Raw genomic sequence first — 19,273 nt, forward strand, 5'->3', positions numbered from 1 at the left:
AGAAGACAGCCAAGTGACTCACCTCCTGCCAGAAAATGAACACATACAATTAACATCACATCCCATCATCCTCAGCTGAGCGAGCAGGCCTGTAATTGGCTGGCTGACCAGCCTGCGTGGCTCCGGGTGGCAATTTATTCTAGGAGCCATGCAGTTTACCCTGGGCGGCTAACGGCCCCTGTGCCATAACCTGGCTGAGGCAGCGGGCACATCATTAACACTTCACTGGGCCTGCAGGACACACACCCATCATCCACTATACACCACCCACAGCCACTAGCACATGGGGCAAATTGGAGGAACAGGGTAGAAATAATAATCATAATGTCAATTGAGCCACTTGCAGCGAGTGTGTTCACTGATCAGCAAGCAAATAAGGATATTTTTGGCATTTCCTGCTAAAAGAATAGATTAACAGTTTCCTAAAAGATCTGACAACCTGAAGATGACCTTTGATTATTGATGTGTAATGAAACAAACGTCATCCTTCCCCTGAGCAGATTTGATTTGGGAATCTCAGTTCAGTTTGGTCTAACCCTGACCTGTGTGTGTGTGTGTGTGTGTGTGTGTGTGTGTGTGTGTGTGTGTGTGTGTGTGTGTGTGTGTGTGTGTGTGTTTGTGTGTGTGTAGTGTGTGTGTGTGTGTGTAGTGTGTGTAGTGGCATTTGGTTGCCTAACCTCAAAACAATGTGTGAGGGAGAGGGTGCTCCCTAAGTGGAGTAATGACCTTGCCTTGGCACAGAGAAGACATGTGTTACATGCTTCCATATTGGTCTGAGGGCAACACTGTTAGAGAGTCAGTCTGGACTCTGGTTTATGTGTCCATTTAAAGGTCTGCATCTGCTGTCTGGCCCTCTACCTCTTCACCAACTGGCTGTCTTTCAGATTGAGAGGAAGCGGTGCACATGGGGGGCTCCGTCTCAGGGAACACCTAAAGGATGTGAGGGACAGATGAACTGTCCAGGCTAAATCATGGCTCTCTTCAGACTTAGGTAATGTAGACATGAGAGTCAATATTTATTTTTATATCTCAATTATCCAGTGTGTTTTCAGGCTGAGTTAGCACCCACTGATTTCCAGCTACGGCTCCCCGCAAGCCTCCTCTGTATGTCTTCTTCTTGGCTGTGATATTCCCCATTCACTCATTTCCTATCTCAGGACTTTCTCTCTCTCTCTCGCTCTCTGATTACACACACACACATTCACACACACTCACACACACACATGCACGCACACAGGCTCACAGCCAAATGGCTGTTCATTAAAGACAGGGACCTGAGGGGAAGCAATCGTCTGAGAGACGGAAATTGCGTGTCACATTAGATTAGCAGTGTAAAGCCTCTGGATTGGCTCCGGGGAATAAGGAATTATTTCAATTACATTATTTCAAAAAGTCTTTAAGCAATACCAATACCGATAAAAACAAATTAAGAGTGATTTGGGCTGATTTGTGGCGCTCTGAGCTGTGCTTTCTGACAATGTGCTGGAAATCAGATATGAATAATGTAGATATTACGCTGTGTGTAATGTGTTGAAGTTGAAAGCAGATTATCTGTGACAAATAATACCATTGGTTTGCATTGTGTCTCATCAAAAGGGAATGTTCTCAAGTGTCAGTCACACAGGCTGGAGACTGTAGGCTCAGTGAGCCACAGAGGAGAGGATGACTCCATCACCTGCCATTCACAGTAACAAAGCAGTGACACCAACACACATACTCAAAAAGTGATGACTTGAGTGGCTTAACTTGTTTAACTAATGCACTGAATTCAGGCTTTAATGGTGAAAAGTCTTCATGTGGAGTATGTGTGTCCTTTCACACCTCTGACATGAGGGGGTCCTCCAAATCTGAAGGTATTTACAGGTGTGATCCTTGTAAAGGTTATTATTACAAAGCAATAAGACAATGATTGTAATAGAGGATGTACAGGTTTTTTTTTTTTTAAAAATCCAGATTTTGGATTCTGTATTCCCAGTTATATGATCTGGCACCTATAGGCTATATGCCACAAGCTTTTCTAGACTTTTTTTTTCCTTCTGCAAAAATACTGCATTTTTCTTTTGACTCAATTTCACTCTTTACCGAGGGCAAGAAATTGAATGTGTCCATCGCAGGCAGTGCGTCTCAGGGGGCGAGAGCAGGCTGTGGGGGGGGGGGGGGCAACAGAGAAAAGAGGGCAAGGGAAGAAGGGGGTGGGGAGGGGAAGGGAGGTCGGGAGGAGGGGGGGGGGGGGGGCCTGTAACACGGAAGCGCATGAAGGAGACCAACAGAGGCAGACCGACCCGCAGCTAGTCCACTCACTGATGCCCTGATCCTTCCCACAAAAACACAGCGACTACACCTCTCTCAACTACACGGACCTCAACTCCTCAACACTCGCCACATCTGGAGGAGGAGGACTGGGGGAAACCGACGCTGCCCGCACATCAGCTGCACGTCCTTTTCTGTCTTTCTCTCTCTCTCTCTTTTTTTTTTTTTTTTTACCTTTTCTCTCTTTTCCTGCGCCACCAGGAGAAAGTGCCGCGTCCTTGAAATTATAAGTTGAAAGAGAGGGAGAGTGAGAGACAGTGTGGGAGAGAGAGAGAGAGAGAGAAAGAGAGAGAGTTGCTTAACGGCGAAATAAATCCCGCTCTGAGTACTTCATCACGGTAAGTGGCGGCTGATGCTGCGTGATAACACAAGTGATCACAGCTTCATTTGTTTTAATTGGTTTAATTGCTTGTGTGATTGCCATGTGCTCTGTCGGGTGTGAGGCTTTGTGGTGTTTTTTTTTCTTATTTCTCCGAGGTGAGGGAACTTGTTCCCCGTGGCTGGAGAGCTGCGGACGCTTTTGAGACGCGCGTGAAGACTTTTGAGAAAATGTTATTTCTTCACGAATTGAAGGGTCAAATATCGACCTCCTCTGCGCTGTTAGATGTGTGTCATGGTATCTGTGTATTGTCACTGAATCGCAAAGTATAGGCTGTTTTGTTTTTAATTTGTTGAGAAAAAAAAAAAACTCGATTGCACAACTTCTTATCTCATCCTGGTTAATTACAAGAGCAGATGTTTTGGTTCATAAACCAGAAAAAGACTGATGCAAGTTCAAAAAAAGTGAATCAATGGACGGGAACATCACTTTCATATTTAGGCCTCTTTTTCAGGATTAATGCCAAGTAGATCTTTTTTAAATTTCAGTTTAAGAAACAGTGAAATCGCAAATTAGATGAAGCCGGGGTTTTTTTTCGATTGGAATTCATCATTGTTCAACTTTTAGCTTGTCATTTAAAAAATTACCTTCGTTTAATCCTTTTAGGCTGCGTTTTTTATAGATTGTTGTTTTACATTTTAAGGGCAGAAATGTTAAGAAACTTTTATTCCCGAGACCGTTATTCTACTTAAAAAGACCCACCAATGAGTTTATTTTATTGGCCACAATCAGCACCATTTACAGTTTATTGATTTACTGAGATAATTAATTCTTTACAGAGAAAAAAACAAGACAAATCCTACTTTTTCCGAAAGTATTTAGAGGATTTTCCCAAATCTAATTGCTTATACCTCACTATTAAATTTATCTTTTGCAGGCTTCGCCTACATGTGTGTTTTATTGGCAATTTATTCCGTTGTAATTATTTACAGGCACAGTAGGCCTCCTCCAACCCTTTTAAATGAAATGAAATTAGTCCAAAACTGTAATTGTAAAAATGCCTCCAGAGTTGCAACTGGGTGTGTTTCATAAAATGAAGAGATGAAGAATTTTGGCTCAGGGATCATAAAACAATTTCATTTTTGACTTTACAAAATTTAAATAATATTCGATTTCAACCTAAATCAAACTTATTTCTTCATAAGATAGCTCAAATTAATAAGCCTGTTACAATCCAGTGAAGGTGAAAGGAAAATAGTTACTTTTTGTTTGTCACCCTTTGAAACAAGTTTTTCCCTTTCATGTCCTGATGTAGCTCAGCCTTTACGCTCCACCTCAACTCTGTCCTCTCCCTCTCCCTCTCCTCAGGACCACTAACAGGGAGGTGAATGGACCTTCACCGCCCCTTCAAGATGGACAGCCCCTCCTACCTGCCAGCTCCACTGGCCTCCCCTGCCCTGATGGTCCTCGCCACCACTGCCGAGGCCGGCCGAGACGCCTCCGTCCCCTGCCAGGCGCCCAGGCCCTTCGGTGTCCCTGCTTCTGTAGAGAAGGACCTCCACCTTCCCTTCCCCTCAGCCTCCTACACGTTCACCTCCATGTATCAGCGACAGGGCCCCATGTCAGGCACCTTTCCCTCCCGAGACTTCCCAGCCTCCCTGCTCCACCTGCACCCCCAGTTCACCCCACCGAACCTGGACTGCTCCACCCTTGGTATGCTCAACCACAGCGGGGTGGGCGCCTTCCGACCTTTCGCCTCCCCGCCAGAGGAGAGGGAGTCGGGGGGTTACCAGTCGGCTTTTACCCCTGCCAAGAGGCTGAAAAGCTGCTTCCCGGAGGTGGAGGGGAAGGAGTTTGACTTCGGCTCCTCGGGAGGCTCCCTCAAAACCGGGGAGGACTCGGGGAGGAAGCTGTTCTCCATGTCTGGCCTGCTGTCTGACGGAGAGGCTTCATCGAGCCCGGAGGAGCGCAAAGAGCACAGTGAGTACTCACTCGACTCACAGAAACCATACACGCGTGCACATGCATGTTTTGGTACGCATCCGCATCTGTGTCTAAAGCTCACACAAAGTCCCTCATCTCACATCTTAAAAGTATGCTGTGAAATATGCAGCGTTTAATTGAGCACATCAAGACCTCGCTCACACTGACATGACAAGGCGGATGAGATTTACATATCCTCTACAGCTGCGTCGACTAAAGGTGACAAATTGAAAGGAGCCTTTATGAGTAAAGACGTATCTGAAAATATTTTCCCTTTTGCACTCTAGTCTTTATCGTCTAGTTGGGCAAAGTGTTTACAGCGACTGGCTGCAACTGACTTTGACACAAATAAATTGAACAGTGTCACTTATACAGCTTAGTGATCATTAGCCACATATGACCATTAGGCCTATTGGAAGTGAGACTTTTCTTGGCGGCTGAGGAACACAAATACATGGGAGCGTATGGAGGGTTGACATAGGAGGAGTTAAGAGTTGGAACGAATGACACCCTGTCAGAGATAACGAGGTGGCAGAGATAGAGGAAAGGATGGAGGAGGATAGAGAAAAAGAGAGAGGGAGAGAGAGAGAGAGACGTGGCGATGCGTCTCAGCCTGAGCTTCCCAACGACAACCCTCAGCTCAATATGGCCGCCCACACCAGCCGTCTGATTTGTTGACAAATGAGTGGGAGAGGTGTCAGTCAGCTTGCCGTGGAGGGAGAGACGCTCCTCATTACTCCCGGGGATAATTGCCCAACGACGCGGGGGCACAACACTCGCCTCAGAGGGGGAGGAGAGGGGAGGGAGAGAGGGAGCCGGAGTCAGGGAGGCAATGCTAGGCATGATGGGAAATCAAACCCCCTCAGTGGCGGCCGCCAAGGGGAGCGCCTGACAGATGAAAGGGACCAGACAAAGACAGAGAGAGAGAGAGAGAGGAGAGAGAGCACCCAACGGCTCGGCAGATCAGAGGGGGACACCATCGAAAATAATGACAATGAACGGGGGGGGGGGGGGGGGCAGAGATGGAGAGAGGCGAAGGCAGGAGGGGGAGACGCTGATACACGCTCTCATACATATCACCTAAAGAAAACTTTCATCCCACACATAAAGGGCGGGAGCAGGGACGAGTTGTCTTAAGAAAAGTTTGGATTGTGTGCCGTGTGTGCTTCTGTGCATATGTGTGTGTCTTTGTTGAAACTTCCTGATTTTGTCGCCGGTTGGTGGCTGAGTGACAGGGCCAGGGAGGCGGAGTGGCAGGAAGGAATCTCAATACGGAATTTTAATAAGGACGGGAAAGGAAGAGATGCCAGCCAGCATGCTGGTGTGAGAGGTGTGTCTGTCTGACAATGTTTGCTCTGTGCACTCGTGCGTGCGTGCACCCCTCACCTCCTGATTTTGGGAATCTCATTTGGGGAATGTTGACAAGGACAAAAGACGAGATGGAACAGAACATGGGGAACATCTATCCCCCCCCAACCCAAAAAAAATAAAAAATGGGGGGGAAAAAATGGATTCGAGCACATTGGAAGCTGCTTTTCCAGCTTTATCCAATTAGATTGGAGCTCAGGCAAACTAAGAGCTTTAATGCAATTGAGCTCCCAGCACTTTTCTAAGTCTGACATACACTTGTTCCTCTTGACTGGGTAACAGACAGTCACTTCAGGACCAAAAGTCTTAAGCTTGAAATCTTCTTGGGGTGTGAGAGCGTCTACTGCTCGTCTACTGCTCGCATACTGCAGCGGCGATGGCAACGCACACACTCACTCAACCACAAACTAGACCATAAAATCCTACTTTCATACTTTTTAAGTTTTCTTCATTAGTTACTGTCTGTGCGGGTTTCCAATGACGCTTGTGCCAGCTGTCTTCTGAATAACAATAAAAAGTTTTGTAGAAAACACATTGAGACAACATTCATTTTCTTCAGTTTTGCAACTGACGACTTGTCTCGGAGATTTGCACTTCTTTCTAGCACTTCTTTCTAGTGCTGACTACAGAAGGATGTGTAGGAATGTCAGCTTGTACACAGTGGCACACACTGTTGGATCAAGAGTGTGTTAATGTGGCACAGATTGCCCAACAGGAACATTTTTTTTTTTTTTTTTTACCATATTCTCCAGTTCTGAGCACAGATGATCAAGTGCTGTAGATCCTCTCTTAGCTTCTAAGCAGTCTACACAACAAGCGGGTAGGGGCACCTCTTCCCATCTGCCTCGTGTGCCTTTGCCAGTGGACGTCACCTTCCGTCCATTTAGCGTCTTTCTTCTGTCGATTTTCCCTCCCAGACTTGCTTCTGTTTTATCAGGGAAGGTCTGAGACGCACGGTGTGCTCTGACAGCTGTTCAAACAGCCACGCTCGCTTTCAAAGGGCAGATGTCTTCACTGGAGCGAGTCATGCTTATTTTCCTCGGGGAGATGCTTTCCGCCGCAGGCCTGAGCTGGAACTAAAATGGCCCTTTACCAGAAACACAAGTTGGGAAACCGGAGGAGTGGAGTGGCAAAACACACCACGGCCAGACGCTGACAGAGTGGTGTGCGTGTGTGCGTGCGTGCGTGTGTGTGTGTGTGTGTGTGTGTGTTTGTATCTTACTGTGGTGAGTGAGAGCTGTGATAACTGGAGGCAGATGTTTGAGAGCCCCTGTGTTGTGATACTTGTAACACGGACTCGAACTCCTGGATGTGGCTGTCAGAAAAATGAAAATCGTCAATCAACAAACAAAAAAACATAAAGGACAGATCAGTATTTCAGATCATCATGTCATTTCTTTTTCTTTTTCCTTATTCAAATGACAAATCTGTCCTACAGACTTTTTTTGACAACAGCAATTTCAAAGCACTTCTCCAACACAGATCGCAAATGGTGGCAGCTTTTCATGATTTTGTTTTTTGGCCCCATATAAACTTATGCCTCTCTTGCGTGCTCATGCATGGGTGGTCGCAAGAATGGCATTTGTTGTGATATGTGAAGCACATCAGAATTAACGGGAAAGGAACTTATCTCATGCATTGGATGCAAAACAAACGACACAAAACTTGTTGCAACTTTTCATTAGACTCAGTTTGGACCATTATAAACAGATTCATGTGTACAGGGCTTTTTTTTCATACTTGTCACTCTGAGATGTTTTATTAGAATTATTTCAAAACATTACTTTTCCAAACATCATATTGCACAATATACTTAACATGCACAATTACTGAGTATTTCTTATTTGTATGAGCTTAAATAGAATATCCACTCAGCAAGTATTGAATCTGACCACAGTTGTTAAACATGGACAAAACTCCTCACCAGAGCAAAATCTGTGCATCAGGCCTTTGAATCAGACACAGAGCATCAAGGACTTCTGTTCCTGGGATGAGAAGGCACTGAGAGACTCCCCAAATCTTCACCTGAGTGAAAAGAAATCCTGCAGGAAGTTAATAGAGGGCAAACATTTAAGCGTAACACACACTTAGGGATTCTCTGCCAGATGCGCTCAGTGTGTAAGTGTCCTCCACGGTCGGTTATTCATGGGTTGTTAGCGGACTAGTGCAGCGCCCGGACAGAATCAATATTACATAGATTCATCTTAGATTTGGCACATGGATTATCTCTGCAGTGAAGTTTGATGGGTTTCTGCTTGTTCCAGACACAGCTTACATGCTGTGTGTGTGTGTGTGTGTGTGTGTGTGTGTGTGTGTGTGTGTGTGTGTGTGTGTGTGAAGGCGGTAGTATTCCTGTGAGTATATGTTTAGATAGATGTCACTTTGATTTTTAGTATATTACTGCTGTCAGGTGAAAACCTCATATCTCCAAACTGTCCAGTTTTGAGGAATGAACGAAAACAGTGTTGTTTTTAGCCGGACCGCCGAAACAGTTTTGAATCTCTTCTAATTGCTTATTCATTGGGCCAAATGTTGCAGAATGACCCCACAGAGTAGCTTGTGGTCATTCAGTTATTAAATCATCAAAATCATCAAAATTATTTCCGTTACACAGCTTTCACCCAACGACGATGCATGTTTGTGCATATTTTACATACACTTACTTGTGCATATAAGTTTGTATGGTATGTCTCTTTCACACACACACACACACACACACACACACACACACACACACATGCACACACGCACACACAGGTCACATATTCTAGCTGTGTGTGCTGATTTGATAAGCGTCTGTGCGCTGTGTTTTCTGTGAAGCAGTTGACGGCTGCTTGTATTGAGTGGCGCTTCCTGTTGAAAGACACAGTGTTTACATCCCGCTGGCAGACCACAGGAGATCAATAGCAACCACTCGATGCTCATGCATACACATATAGTATCTGCTGCCCACTATTATTCCCATGGTGTATACTCCTTATCACGTGGACTTGCATGTGCAGTCCGTGCATCAACAGTCGCACTCACCATATTCTTATGCCTAGTTTTTTCATGCTGTTTTTCTTCGTTTGTTTTGTTGTTGCAGACTTTAGAAAGAAATCTGAAATAAAGAGGCAATAAGAGTGCAGAAACATGAACAACACAACTGAGAAATGTTGGCAGGCAGATGTAAAGAAGGAAAAAATTACAGTTTTTAGTCATTTTAAAACAGACTGAAAAGAAAGAGAGAAAAAAAAGTGAAAGTCAAGGTACATGAATCTGGCTCCTACAAATCGTGGACTCCAGCTTGAACAACACTGCAGCCACAGTGTTGTTCAGTGTCATTTCAAAGCCGTATCGTCCCAAATAAAGTGACCTCCGCAACCAGCTCTCCGAATGACCACACTGGCTGTCTTGATTTCAAACACTCAGAGAGGGAGCATTACAATATTAATGGTGGTTGTGTTTGATGTGAGAGCACGCCGCGGTTGACTGTTCCCCCTCCTGTTGTGATGGTAGTTTGTTCTCCTAATGTTCTCCCAAGTAAAAGAGGCTTTCATCCTGGCAGGAGGGAAAACTCTTCTCGGCTTTTTACCTCCTTCCCTTCATCTTATAAGGACTAGAGAGAGGGAATGTGGAAGGTTTTTCCTCATGTATTTTTGATTTATGTGTTGTCTGTGTGGTCTTATATGTGTTTATACATTTGCAAATACATGAGGAGTGCAGTGTGTGTATCTGTGTGTGTGTGTGTGTGTGTGTGTGTGTGTGTGTGTGTGTGTGTGTGTGTGTGTGTGTCACAGCTCCCATGCAGGCATCTTCAGAACTTTCAGGCTGTGTCAGGCTGTGGACCACACGGCTTGTCGGAGACAGACAGGATTTCTATAAGTCTGGCACTAGGCTTTTACAGTAGCAGGGGGAAATCTGTGTGTGTGTATGTGTGTGTGTGTGGGGGGGTCTTATTGCAGTGACCATCAGCACCTGTTAGACGGTCAACAGAATGTTCTGCTGAAACATGAGTCATAACACATCTCACATCTTGTATCTGCTCCATGTCCTACTGTGATCGGCCCACACGAACAACACTGCTTCAGTGTAGAGAGAGGGAGGCTCGAGTTGACAGAAAGAAACACAGAGACAGAGAGAGAGAGAGAGAGAGAGAGAGAGGGGGTCATAATGAGTTGCAGGGCCCAGGGGTCGTTAAAACAACAGCCTTGTTTTAACAGAGGCCATCTTTCCTTCTTCCCGGCTCTCCGTTTTTCCCTCGTTCTACTTTTCTGTCTGTGCACCTGATCGACCTGCATCTCGGCTGCCTCTGATCTCACATCAAAGACGTGGTTTGTGTGTATATGTGTGTGTGTGCACGCACACACGTGTGTGTGTGTGTGTGTGTGTAGGAAAGGCTTCGGGTAAAGGCAGAGGGGGTTTTTCTGTAGATTGAATCGCATATGCGTAAGAAGTGGCACACACACACACACACACACACACACACACACACACACACACACACACACACACACACACACACATCCTCCATCCTTTCCCCGGAGCCTAACAAATCAGTCAGGCAGATAGAGAGGGCACAAAGGCCAAATGCTGGGGTTAAACACATGCTGCTGAGGAGCTGAGGAGACAGACAGCAAGACCACACCAACCCTGCATGCCTGGATGGCAGCCTAAAACCTACACACACACACACACACACAGATATATATATATATATACATTCACAGTGCATGTGTGTGTGTTTGTGTGGTGTATATGTGTGTTTGCCTAGTGTCACACACAGACCTCATTACGGCATGTCACTTGTGCTTGTTGCAAGTCTCCCAGCTGTGGAGAAGCTTGACAAAAGCCAATACGTCAAAGACGTGCCAGGCATGATAGCTTCCACTCACAAAAACATGACGGCCCGACATCATTCAGCAGCTTTATAAGCAGGATTTTCAGCCAAAGATAATGTGCAAATTTTTTTTTTAAAAGTTTGAATAAAAGTAAGACATCTGTAGGGAGCTGCAGAGTGTCATGGTGTTTCGTATATGAGCCACTCAAGTGTACATGCTATGGACTTTTCTTTTTTCATTTCACTGTGGGAATATTTTAGGACCCATAAATGTCACTCTCAGAAATCAGACACTCAGGACGGTGGAGTCTAAATATAGTGCACTACAAAGTAAGCAGGGACACAGCCTCAGAGAGAAAGTTAATATTTGTTGGGTTATATAACCACGTCCATGTGACAGTTCAAACACAGATTACTTACACATGCATCCTAAAGACCCTCTGATTGATTAAGTCACACCCAGTGCTGCTTAGCTGTTCGCCAAACTCCCATCAGCGCCAGTGCACCCCTGCCTTAAAGGTCAAAGTTTGCCAGGATTGACCTCTCACCCCGCTGTGTAGGGGTGTAAACACTCCCCCAATTCTCCTCAGAGAATAGCATTGGGTCTGGGCCATAAATCACACGCCTGATAATTGGTAGGAAAACAGCAGTCCAGCAGTATATAACCTTTTACGTGTCGTCTCAACTCTTTATTATGGTGCTAATGAGTGGCCGTGGATCAGGGTTAGAGCCGCAAGCAAAGTGGGTGGAGGGGTGGGGTTGTGTTGGTGGTGGTGGTGGTGGGGGGTTCACCTCAGTGAAATACGGGCTACTGGCTACTGACGCACTCACAGTGGTAGGCACACTCACACACACACACACACACACACACACACACACACACACACACCAGAGGGCAGGCAGACTCTCAACTACACACAGGAAGGCACACTGAAGGATATGCGCGTATGCAAACATTCCCTCACACACATGCATATGCAAACACACACACACACACCCACACACACACACACACACACACACACACACACACAGTGACTGGCACGCTCAGCAGTGTCCATTACTGACTACCATTAGTATGGAGATTGTGCTAATTGTCCCCATAGACCACACAGGCAGAGCTCGGCAGGCCTCGCTGTGAGTCTGTGAGGCTGAGTAAGAGCAGGGACTCTGCTTTACACATCCTATTGTCTCGGTCGTGACCCTATTAGTGCAATTACAAATCAATCACTGAATGATTATGGGATACATGCTGTGGATTGTTTCAATGCAAATGACACCATTACAGCACATCAAGTGGCGATGCTACTGTAGCTGAGTTTCACGTGAGAAAAGTTGTACAGTCGTTTTACCTTGTATAACACTGTAGAAAACCAACCCTCCATGATAATCCAGCACACAGCAAGTTGAAAAATTGTCCACTGGGATCAAGTTTCAAGTACAGTTTCACCTGTGTTGAGAATATCAAGAAACGTTTAAAACAGATGTAATAACCAAGGCACATTTCTTCGGTCTTTAAAAAATGGCTTAATATGAAAACAGCTTTTCGTTGTAGAAGATCAAAGTGTCACTGGGTGCAGCAGGTTCAGTTCTGTTATGGAGAACACAAGTGTTAGTGTAACATTCAAAAGTAAGGTCAGACTGATTTCTAATGCGGATTCTCATTTGTCTTACACTAATCAGAAATACACATTAAATGTATACATATTCATGCGTATCTGGGTTTTCATGGAAACTTTAATGAGTATAAAAATACTCTTGTCAAATACATTTCCATTCTGCCAAAAACTGACTTAACCCTTCTTAAATCTGTATCACAAACACTGACTCTGTCTCTCCCTATTCTGTAACCTTTGACTTTAAAATCTTTGAGCAGTTATGATTTTTAATTACTTTTAACCTGAATTCCATTTTGAAATAGCTGCATGCATCTGAGTTGGACTCTTGGACTCCTTTGCTCTGGGTGGGCTGGTTCAGGGTCCTGCAGACTGGAGAGGGTCCATTCTCATTAGCAGCGGCACAAAGCCCCTGATCAGTCAAGTAGAGGGGATTGAACTGTGAGCGGCTCCTGTGTGACCCTGCTGAGTGAGAACACAGGGGAGAAGATCTATACCCGCTGGCGCTGCCACAGGCCTCTTTGTTCTCCTGTGTCTCCTGTGTTTGCTGACAGGGGGGATCGGAGGGGCGTATCGATGTGGGCTCACACTGCGCTGCGCTCACCAGGGCTACACAGCAGTGTGTGTAAATGATATATACATGAGCACGCACGCACGCACACACACACACACACACACACACACACACACACGTTTACACTCTTTCTCACACACAAACCATTACAATGTGTGCATATTCACACTCTTCATTTCACTTCCCACACAAACACACAAACACACACACACCACACACTCATACACAATAAAACTAGCAGCAAAAGCAAATTTACAGTCTGCTGTATAAGGTCAGCAGTCCACTTAGAGTGTTACATTAAAGCTCAATATGTCTTTTTCTCAACAAGGCACCGGGGTCAGGAGAGAGGAGTCTCTCTGGTGCTGGGATACCAGACACAGCACACAGAGATTTATTTTATCCTCAAAAGAAAACAACAACTATAAAAGAATTATTTACTGCTGACATTTCCTCGCAGTTTAATGCTTAAACCACAATAGAGTTCAACAGTTGGGGAGCACACTCGCAAATCAGATTTGTAATGCAGAATTACAGTAAAAGAATTTCATCATGTTCAAAGTCAAATTGAATCCGTTATAACAGCAGTGCAACATATGTTTTATATTGTGATGTTCATAATGTTTCATTTCTGTTGGGACGTGTTGGTGCTGTGTGTCTAGTGCTATAGTATTTCTATTACTCTAATAAAATGAAAAAATCTGCTAAATATAACAAGTAATTTTCTATGTGTTAAAACGTTTTCTTCACTTTTCAATAGTTTATTTACAAGGAAATAAGTAATCCTCTGAGATCCTGAGTCCTCTTTCCCTTTGTGTGTGGGTCACTGAAGATAAGCTGCTCAATCGTCTCTATCTTTCCACCATTTGAAGATAAAACCATCGTCATCTGCCGTAATTGTTTGCTCATCCAGGCAGACACAATAACATCCTTTAGGAAGTGTGACTAACCCAAACACAGGTGTATCACACAGCGCCAGGTGCTTGTGTTCCTCTCGTACCAGCAGCAAGTCAACACTGCGTTTCTGACAGTATCAGATGTTATCTGGAGTAGGGGTGGGAGGGTGATGTGGCTTATCTCTAATAATGCCCGCTGATGAGGCTGAAAGGAGGGTTGCTGTGGCATGGTGTCCGAAAATTTCAACAAGTTCTGACTGGTGGTCTGCTCACACCACGATCAAGGCCCAGTGCGGGGCTTTGTTTTTTTTTTGTTTTTTTTGGTCACAAATGTGGCATAAATCCTGGGAGAGCCCAACAATTTAGATTTTGTTTGAAGTGTACTACCAGCTCTCTCTCCCTGTTGACTGCTGCTCCCTAATGGCTAAGGTTTCCGCCGCTCACCTGCGCCGCACAAAGTGTATGTGGGACAGGTGTGTGAGGGGAAAGCTGGTGGGTGTGTTTTCCGTGTGTGAGTGTGTGTGTTATGTCAGCTGCCTGAAATTACCACCTGAAAGGGAAAATCTACTTTAAAACATGTTAACTACTCAAAAGCAGCAGCTGATAGAACGTGCCTTCTCTGGTATTTTCGGTGTGGTGGTGTGTTTTTCTGGCAAACACATTATATCATATTGTCTGTCTGTCAGAATCAAAACGGCAAGAGCTTCTTTCTTAATTCATTTTGCTGGTATAGAATATGTTGCTTGGTTGACGTGAACTGTGTTGCTCCCTCAGATAGATTTTCAGATATTTTCATGTCCTAATCTATAACTTTTGTGCACAGGACAGCGTCGTGTCAGTATTTTCTGACTTTGTTGCGGACAGATGTGAGGAAATTTGCATTAAATTTATGAACCCTCCTCCTCCTCCTGCTGCTGCACTGGATACCTTTCTTTTATTTTCTTTCTAAGCTCTTTCTTTATAAGCTCTTCTTCTGGATGTTTCTCGTCTCTGCTCTTGTGTCTTTCCTTCATATTCTCTCTCAGGGCCTTTTCATGTTAGGTATGATTGCTTTGTACCGTGCCTGAGTACGATTTGCCCCCAAAAAAATCAAAAGAAGTGTGTCTTTTCCAACACACAAGAAAAGAACATTCTTCATTCCTCTCTTTGTCCTATTTTTTTTTAAAGTCTTTCCTTCTCTCTGCTGCTCAGTTTAGCGGAGTACCTTTTTTGCTACATACTACAACTATGCCAATAACTATACCTTAAAACTCTCACCACCATCTGGGAACCTCATCTAGATCTTGAGAACGTGCCTCATGCACCTGATAGCAGCAGTAAGAACATAGTAAATCCACAGTTTCTCCTTGCTGAAAAACCATTGTCTGCTGGTGGATGTGTTCACTTTATTCGCTCTGACTGAGACTAGCTTTATTTAAATTGCCAAAAATTGTGCCGTGATGTGTTAAGGAGCCTTAGCCGGAGCTATGGTGCGTGTATATATAACGCTGAATGTGTCAGAGTTGGCACTACAGTCACCTGCTGGATGCTATAAGTACAGGCGTGTTTTCTGGTGGTTATTATTTCAAAAGTATTTTGGGAAATATATATTTTTTCAGTATTCAAGCGAGTTTTTCTGTGTGGAAGCTTATGTCTGCCAAATGATCAAGTATGTGGGAAGAACTTGCCTTTATAGGCTCTATAGTTGTTGTTGAGTCCTGGCGTAATTAAACTCTTGAGTGAGTTCCACACACAGTGACACAGTGTTTGTCCAAGACTATTAAGAAAAGTTGATGCAAGCAACAGAGCGATCCTCTCATTTTCTCCTTGTTAACCACTAATTGAGAGAAGGGGAGGGTGGGGGGGTGATGAGGAGACAATGGAATAATAAGAGAGAGAGAGAGACAGAGACAGAGACAGAGAAAGTATTAATGTGTATTAATCAGTGGTCCAGGTAATAGTGATCTGTATTTTTAGAGCCAATCTAATTACCCTATAATGAGGGGTTGTGATCTGTCTATTAGTTTCTTTATATCTCTCTCACTCTCTCTCTCTCTTTCACACACACACACACATACACACACACACACATACACACACACACACACACACACACACACACACACACACACACACACACACACACACACACAGACACACACACAGCAGCTGAGATGATCATGACAGGAATGATATATAGATTTGAATTAATGGGATAATACATGTTTGCTTCAAAACACACATACACAGTAAAAAGAGAATAAAATATATTGCAGCAATCACACCAGGACATAAAACACAAATACCTCACAGCGTGTTTACACATTTTCCTGAGTTACTCACTAACTTGAAGTTTTTTGTGCCAATTTGTTTCATTGCTGCTAAAAATGCCAACAAGCACGGTGTTGCTGCTGTCTGCAAAATGTCGACCTTTTGCAGAAAAAAAAGTCAGCAACAGAAGCACCCTTCAGCTTGGACAATATTTTTTTAGTTCAAGGGTGTTTTATAAGTCCACGTGTGGTAGATTGAACCCACACCGTTGCATCCCTAAAATTGAAAGAAGAAAAACCATCACAGTGTTCTCATGTTCTTCCTCTCCCTCTTGGTGAAAATTTACTTTAGTCGAACTTAAAGTGCATATAGGAATTGCTGTCCTGACGTTTGCTGAGACAGGTTGAAGTTGTGACAGAGCGATATACTGTGACAGAGTTGGATCTCCGTATATTTCATCCGTCTGGCTTGCGAGTGCGGAATGAGTGACAGGCCACCGGTGAACAGCTCTATATCGGTGTCCGCTGTCAGCGGCTTCTTGATCCAATGCGACTGCTCTGACTTTGACAGACAGCAGTCGGCAAACGGGTGTCAGAGGCTGGATTTGGCATTTTGCTGCTCCAAGTATGAGCTCGATGACGTCTCAAGTCTTGGATTGAGGATCATAAACGTTCAGTTTCATTGATGCCTTTCCTGATTTTGTTTTACTTTTGTGGGGCAGTTTCATGCTTTTATTAGAGACCACATGACAAGAAATGAGGGGAGAGAGAAGGGGAAAGACATGCAACAAAAGTCCCCGCTAAGACTCAAACCAAGGACATTGCAGTTAATAGCTGGCTCCTTAACCCCTAAGCCACTTTTCCTCAAATTCTTTATCAGTTTTTCAGGAATAAGGCAGATTCTGTCAAGGGGGCACAATGGGCCTGAAAACAAACCTGTGGAAAATTTACCCAAAACCAATTAAAAGAGACTCACTCCTAAAGAAACTGAAGGAGAACAGCTTAGTCCTCATTCACAACGCCTGAGGAAGAGCCAAACAGAGAGAAAATCACATCCGTGTTGTCATCTTTGTCAACTATTTGCATGAAAGAAGTGCGGATTTACCTCTTTGTACTTCATGTTCTCCTTACATTTCTTTTCCTCTTCCTCGTGTTGGGAGAGATCATTTTCCATTTTTCCCATTTTTTCAAAGTTAGGCGAGATAAGAGCTAAGATAAGTAGAGATAAGTACACATATTGAAACACAGACAAGAAACAGACAGAAAAAGAGCAGGACAATTATAAAAGATGTTTTCCCATGGTGTGGCTTGTAAGTAGCCTCATATAGGTGCAAATACCCAAGGACAGTCCTAACTTTCCCCCTGACTTCCATTCCCTCTCTGTAATCTGTAAGTCACTATCAAAGATCATTGAGCCATGCATCTCAATGAGGATCAGATTGATTGGTAGAAGCGGAGCGGAGGCAGGGTTCGATCTTTGCCCTCAGGTCCTGAGAAGGGAAATACGGTCACAGGGACACCGTTGCACAGCTAGCCAGTCCACTCTCCATCAACGAGATGATTGGACACATACATGCCGAGCCACGCCCGCACCTGATGGAACAATTGTAGTGACTAATGGAGAAGATGAGAGAGAGAAAGAGCGAGTGGGAGAGAAATTGGGGTTTGTGCACTGATTGACTTGTGGTCAGAGAGGTTATGTCCATTGATCTGTAGGGCAGAAGAAAAGGGCTTTGGCCTGAGGTGCTTCAGAATGAGTCTATTTGGAGTTTAGGATTCCTGTCCATTCCCACCAGGAGCTTTTTCATCATCTGACTCCCCAGGACTCGCAGCTGCCGTCTCCTGTTGTCCACGTAATGCACAGAGCACTGCAGAGGCCAAAGGCCAATCAATGTTCTACAAGAGGTTGATACAGATCTTATTAGTCAATGAATGATCATTAGCGGTCTAACGAGGCATTGATTTGTGCACAGGCCAAAGGTTGTGGTGGTTGTGGTGAGTGTCTTTAATACATTAAACACAATTGATTGCAGAGTAGGGATGGATATTTTTGAAGGATGCTGGAATTAGATTGGACAGTGAGAGATTTGAGGTCAGGCCAGGAGAGGAAGTGTACCTTCATCGGCCGTTGAATGTGGTTAGGATTGAACATACAGCCTAGCAGCACGTTTGTCTTTTATATATTACCGGTGTAGCAATTCTGCAATTAATAAAAAGCAGATATCTAGAAGTACTAAGTCAAAGGCAACTGGACTTGCTGTTTCAAAGGCTGGAGCAGCAGCCTTTGAAAGCTGAGGAAATGACTCTGCTCATAGCAGATGTGTTACTACAGGGCCTATTATGTTGCTCATTAAATACCCAACCTCTCAATAGGCCATTATTTCCCCAATAAAAAACAAACGGCGGCCTGCATACTTTCCCCTCTCCCCCCTCTGCTTCAGAGGTTAGCTCTACCTCACAGACGGCGAAAAACCCTGACTAATATCCTGCATGTGATGCTTTTAAATAGGAAGCAGGCCGCGGGATAGGGTGGGGTACAGGTGTGGCAGGAGCCAATGGCTTTTATAGCCCTCCATCTCCTCTGAAAGTGTGCCAAGGACCTGCCTACACAACCCACCACTGCAGTGTTAGCCGCCAAGCGTTAACTTTACTCCCCCCGCCAATCTCTACATGCCTACTGGTTATATAGAGTCTGTGCTTGTTATGGCTTTATAGAGGGATTTCTGATGTGCTTAGAGAATTGTTTGATGATTGGGATAATGATGCCAGTTGGAGTGAGTTGTCTCAGCACTTTATCGCCAACGAACACAGAAAAAAACAGACCCAGCCGATGCAGACCGAGCTCCACATCCTCCCCTGGATGCTTGCTTGTACGTCCGCTGCCATTCAAAGCCGTCCAATCCTCCCCACGTCAATCAGAATTATACCACGTCCACAGGTCTGTCACCGGGGGGACGTTCGTCACCATGTCTCCCCTGCAGAACAGCCTTTTCATGCCCCAGCATAATGTCAGCGGGTGACATCCAGGCCTGATGTGATGTGGCATTCACTAAAGGTCACGTTAGGCATCTCCGCTCCGTCTGCATCAGCAGAACTGGCAGCCGTCATATGGGCGCTGGCATCGGCCATTACCCAGGCCCTC

The 19,273-nt window shown here is 44.7% G+C and overlaps 1 protein-coding gene across 1 annotated transcript in view; it reads left to right on the forward strand.

The window, feature by feature from the left end:
- The first annotated feature begins 2,608 nt into the window (after positions 1-2,608).
- LOC111239477 (E3 ubiquitin-protein ligase RNF220-like) overlaps positions 2,609-19,273 on the forward strand; it is a 28,097-nt gene continuing 11,432 nt past the window's right edge. Inside the window, exons 1-2 of the mRNA XM_022769394.1 lie at positions 2,609-2,648; positions 3,998-4,609. Coding sequence (XP_022625115.1) covers positions 4,018-4,609 — 592 coding nt within the window. The 5' untranslated portion in view covers positions 2,609-2,648; positions 3,998-4,017. The remainder of the gene's footprint in view (positions 2,649-3,997; positions 4,610-19,273) is intronic.

Source organism: Seriola dumerili, unplaced genomic scaffold (genome assembly GCF_002260705.1).
Source record: "Seriola dumerili isolate Sdu_G_001 unplaced genomic scaffold, Sdu_1.0 BDQW01000002.1, whole genome shotgun sequence".
Classification (NCBI taxonomy): Eukaryota; Metazoa; Chordata; class Actinopteri; order Carangiformes; family Carangidae; genus Seriola; species Seriola dumerili.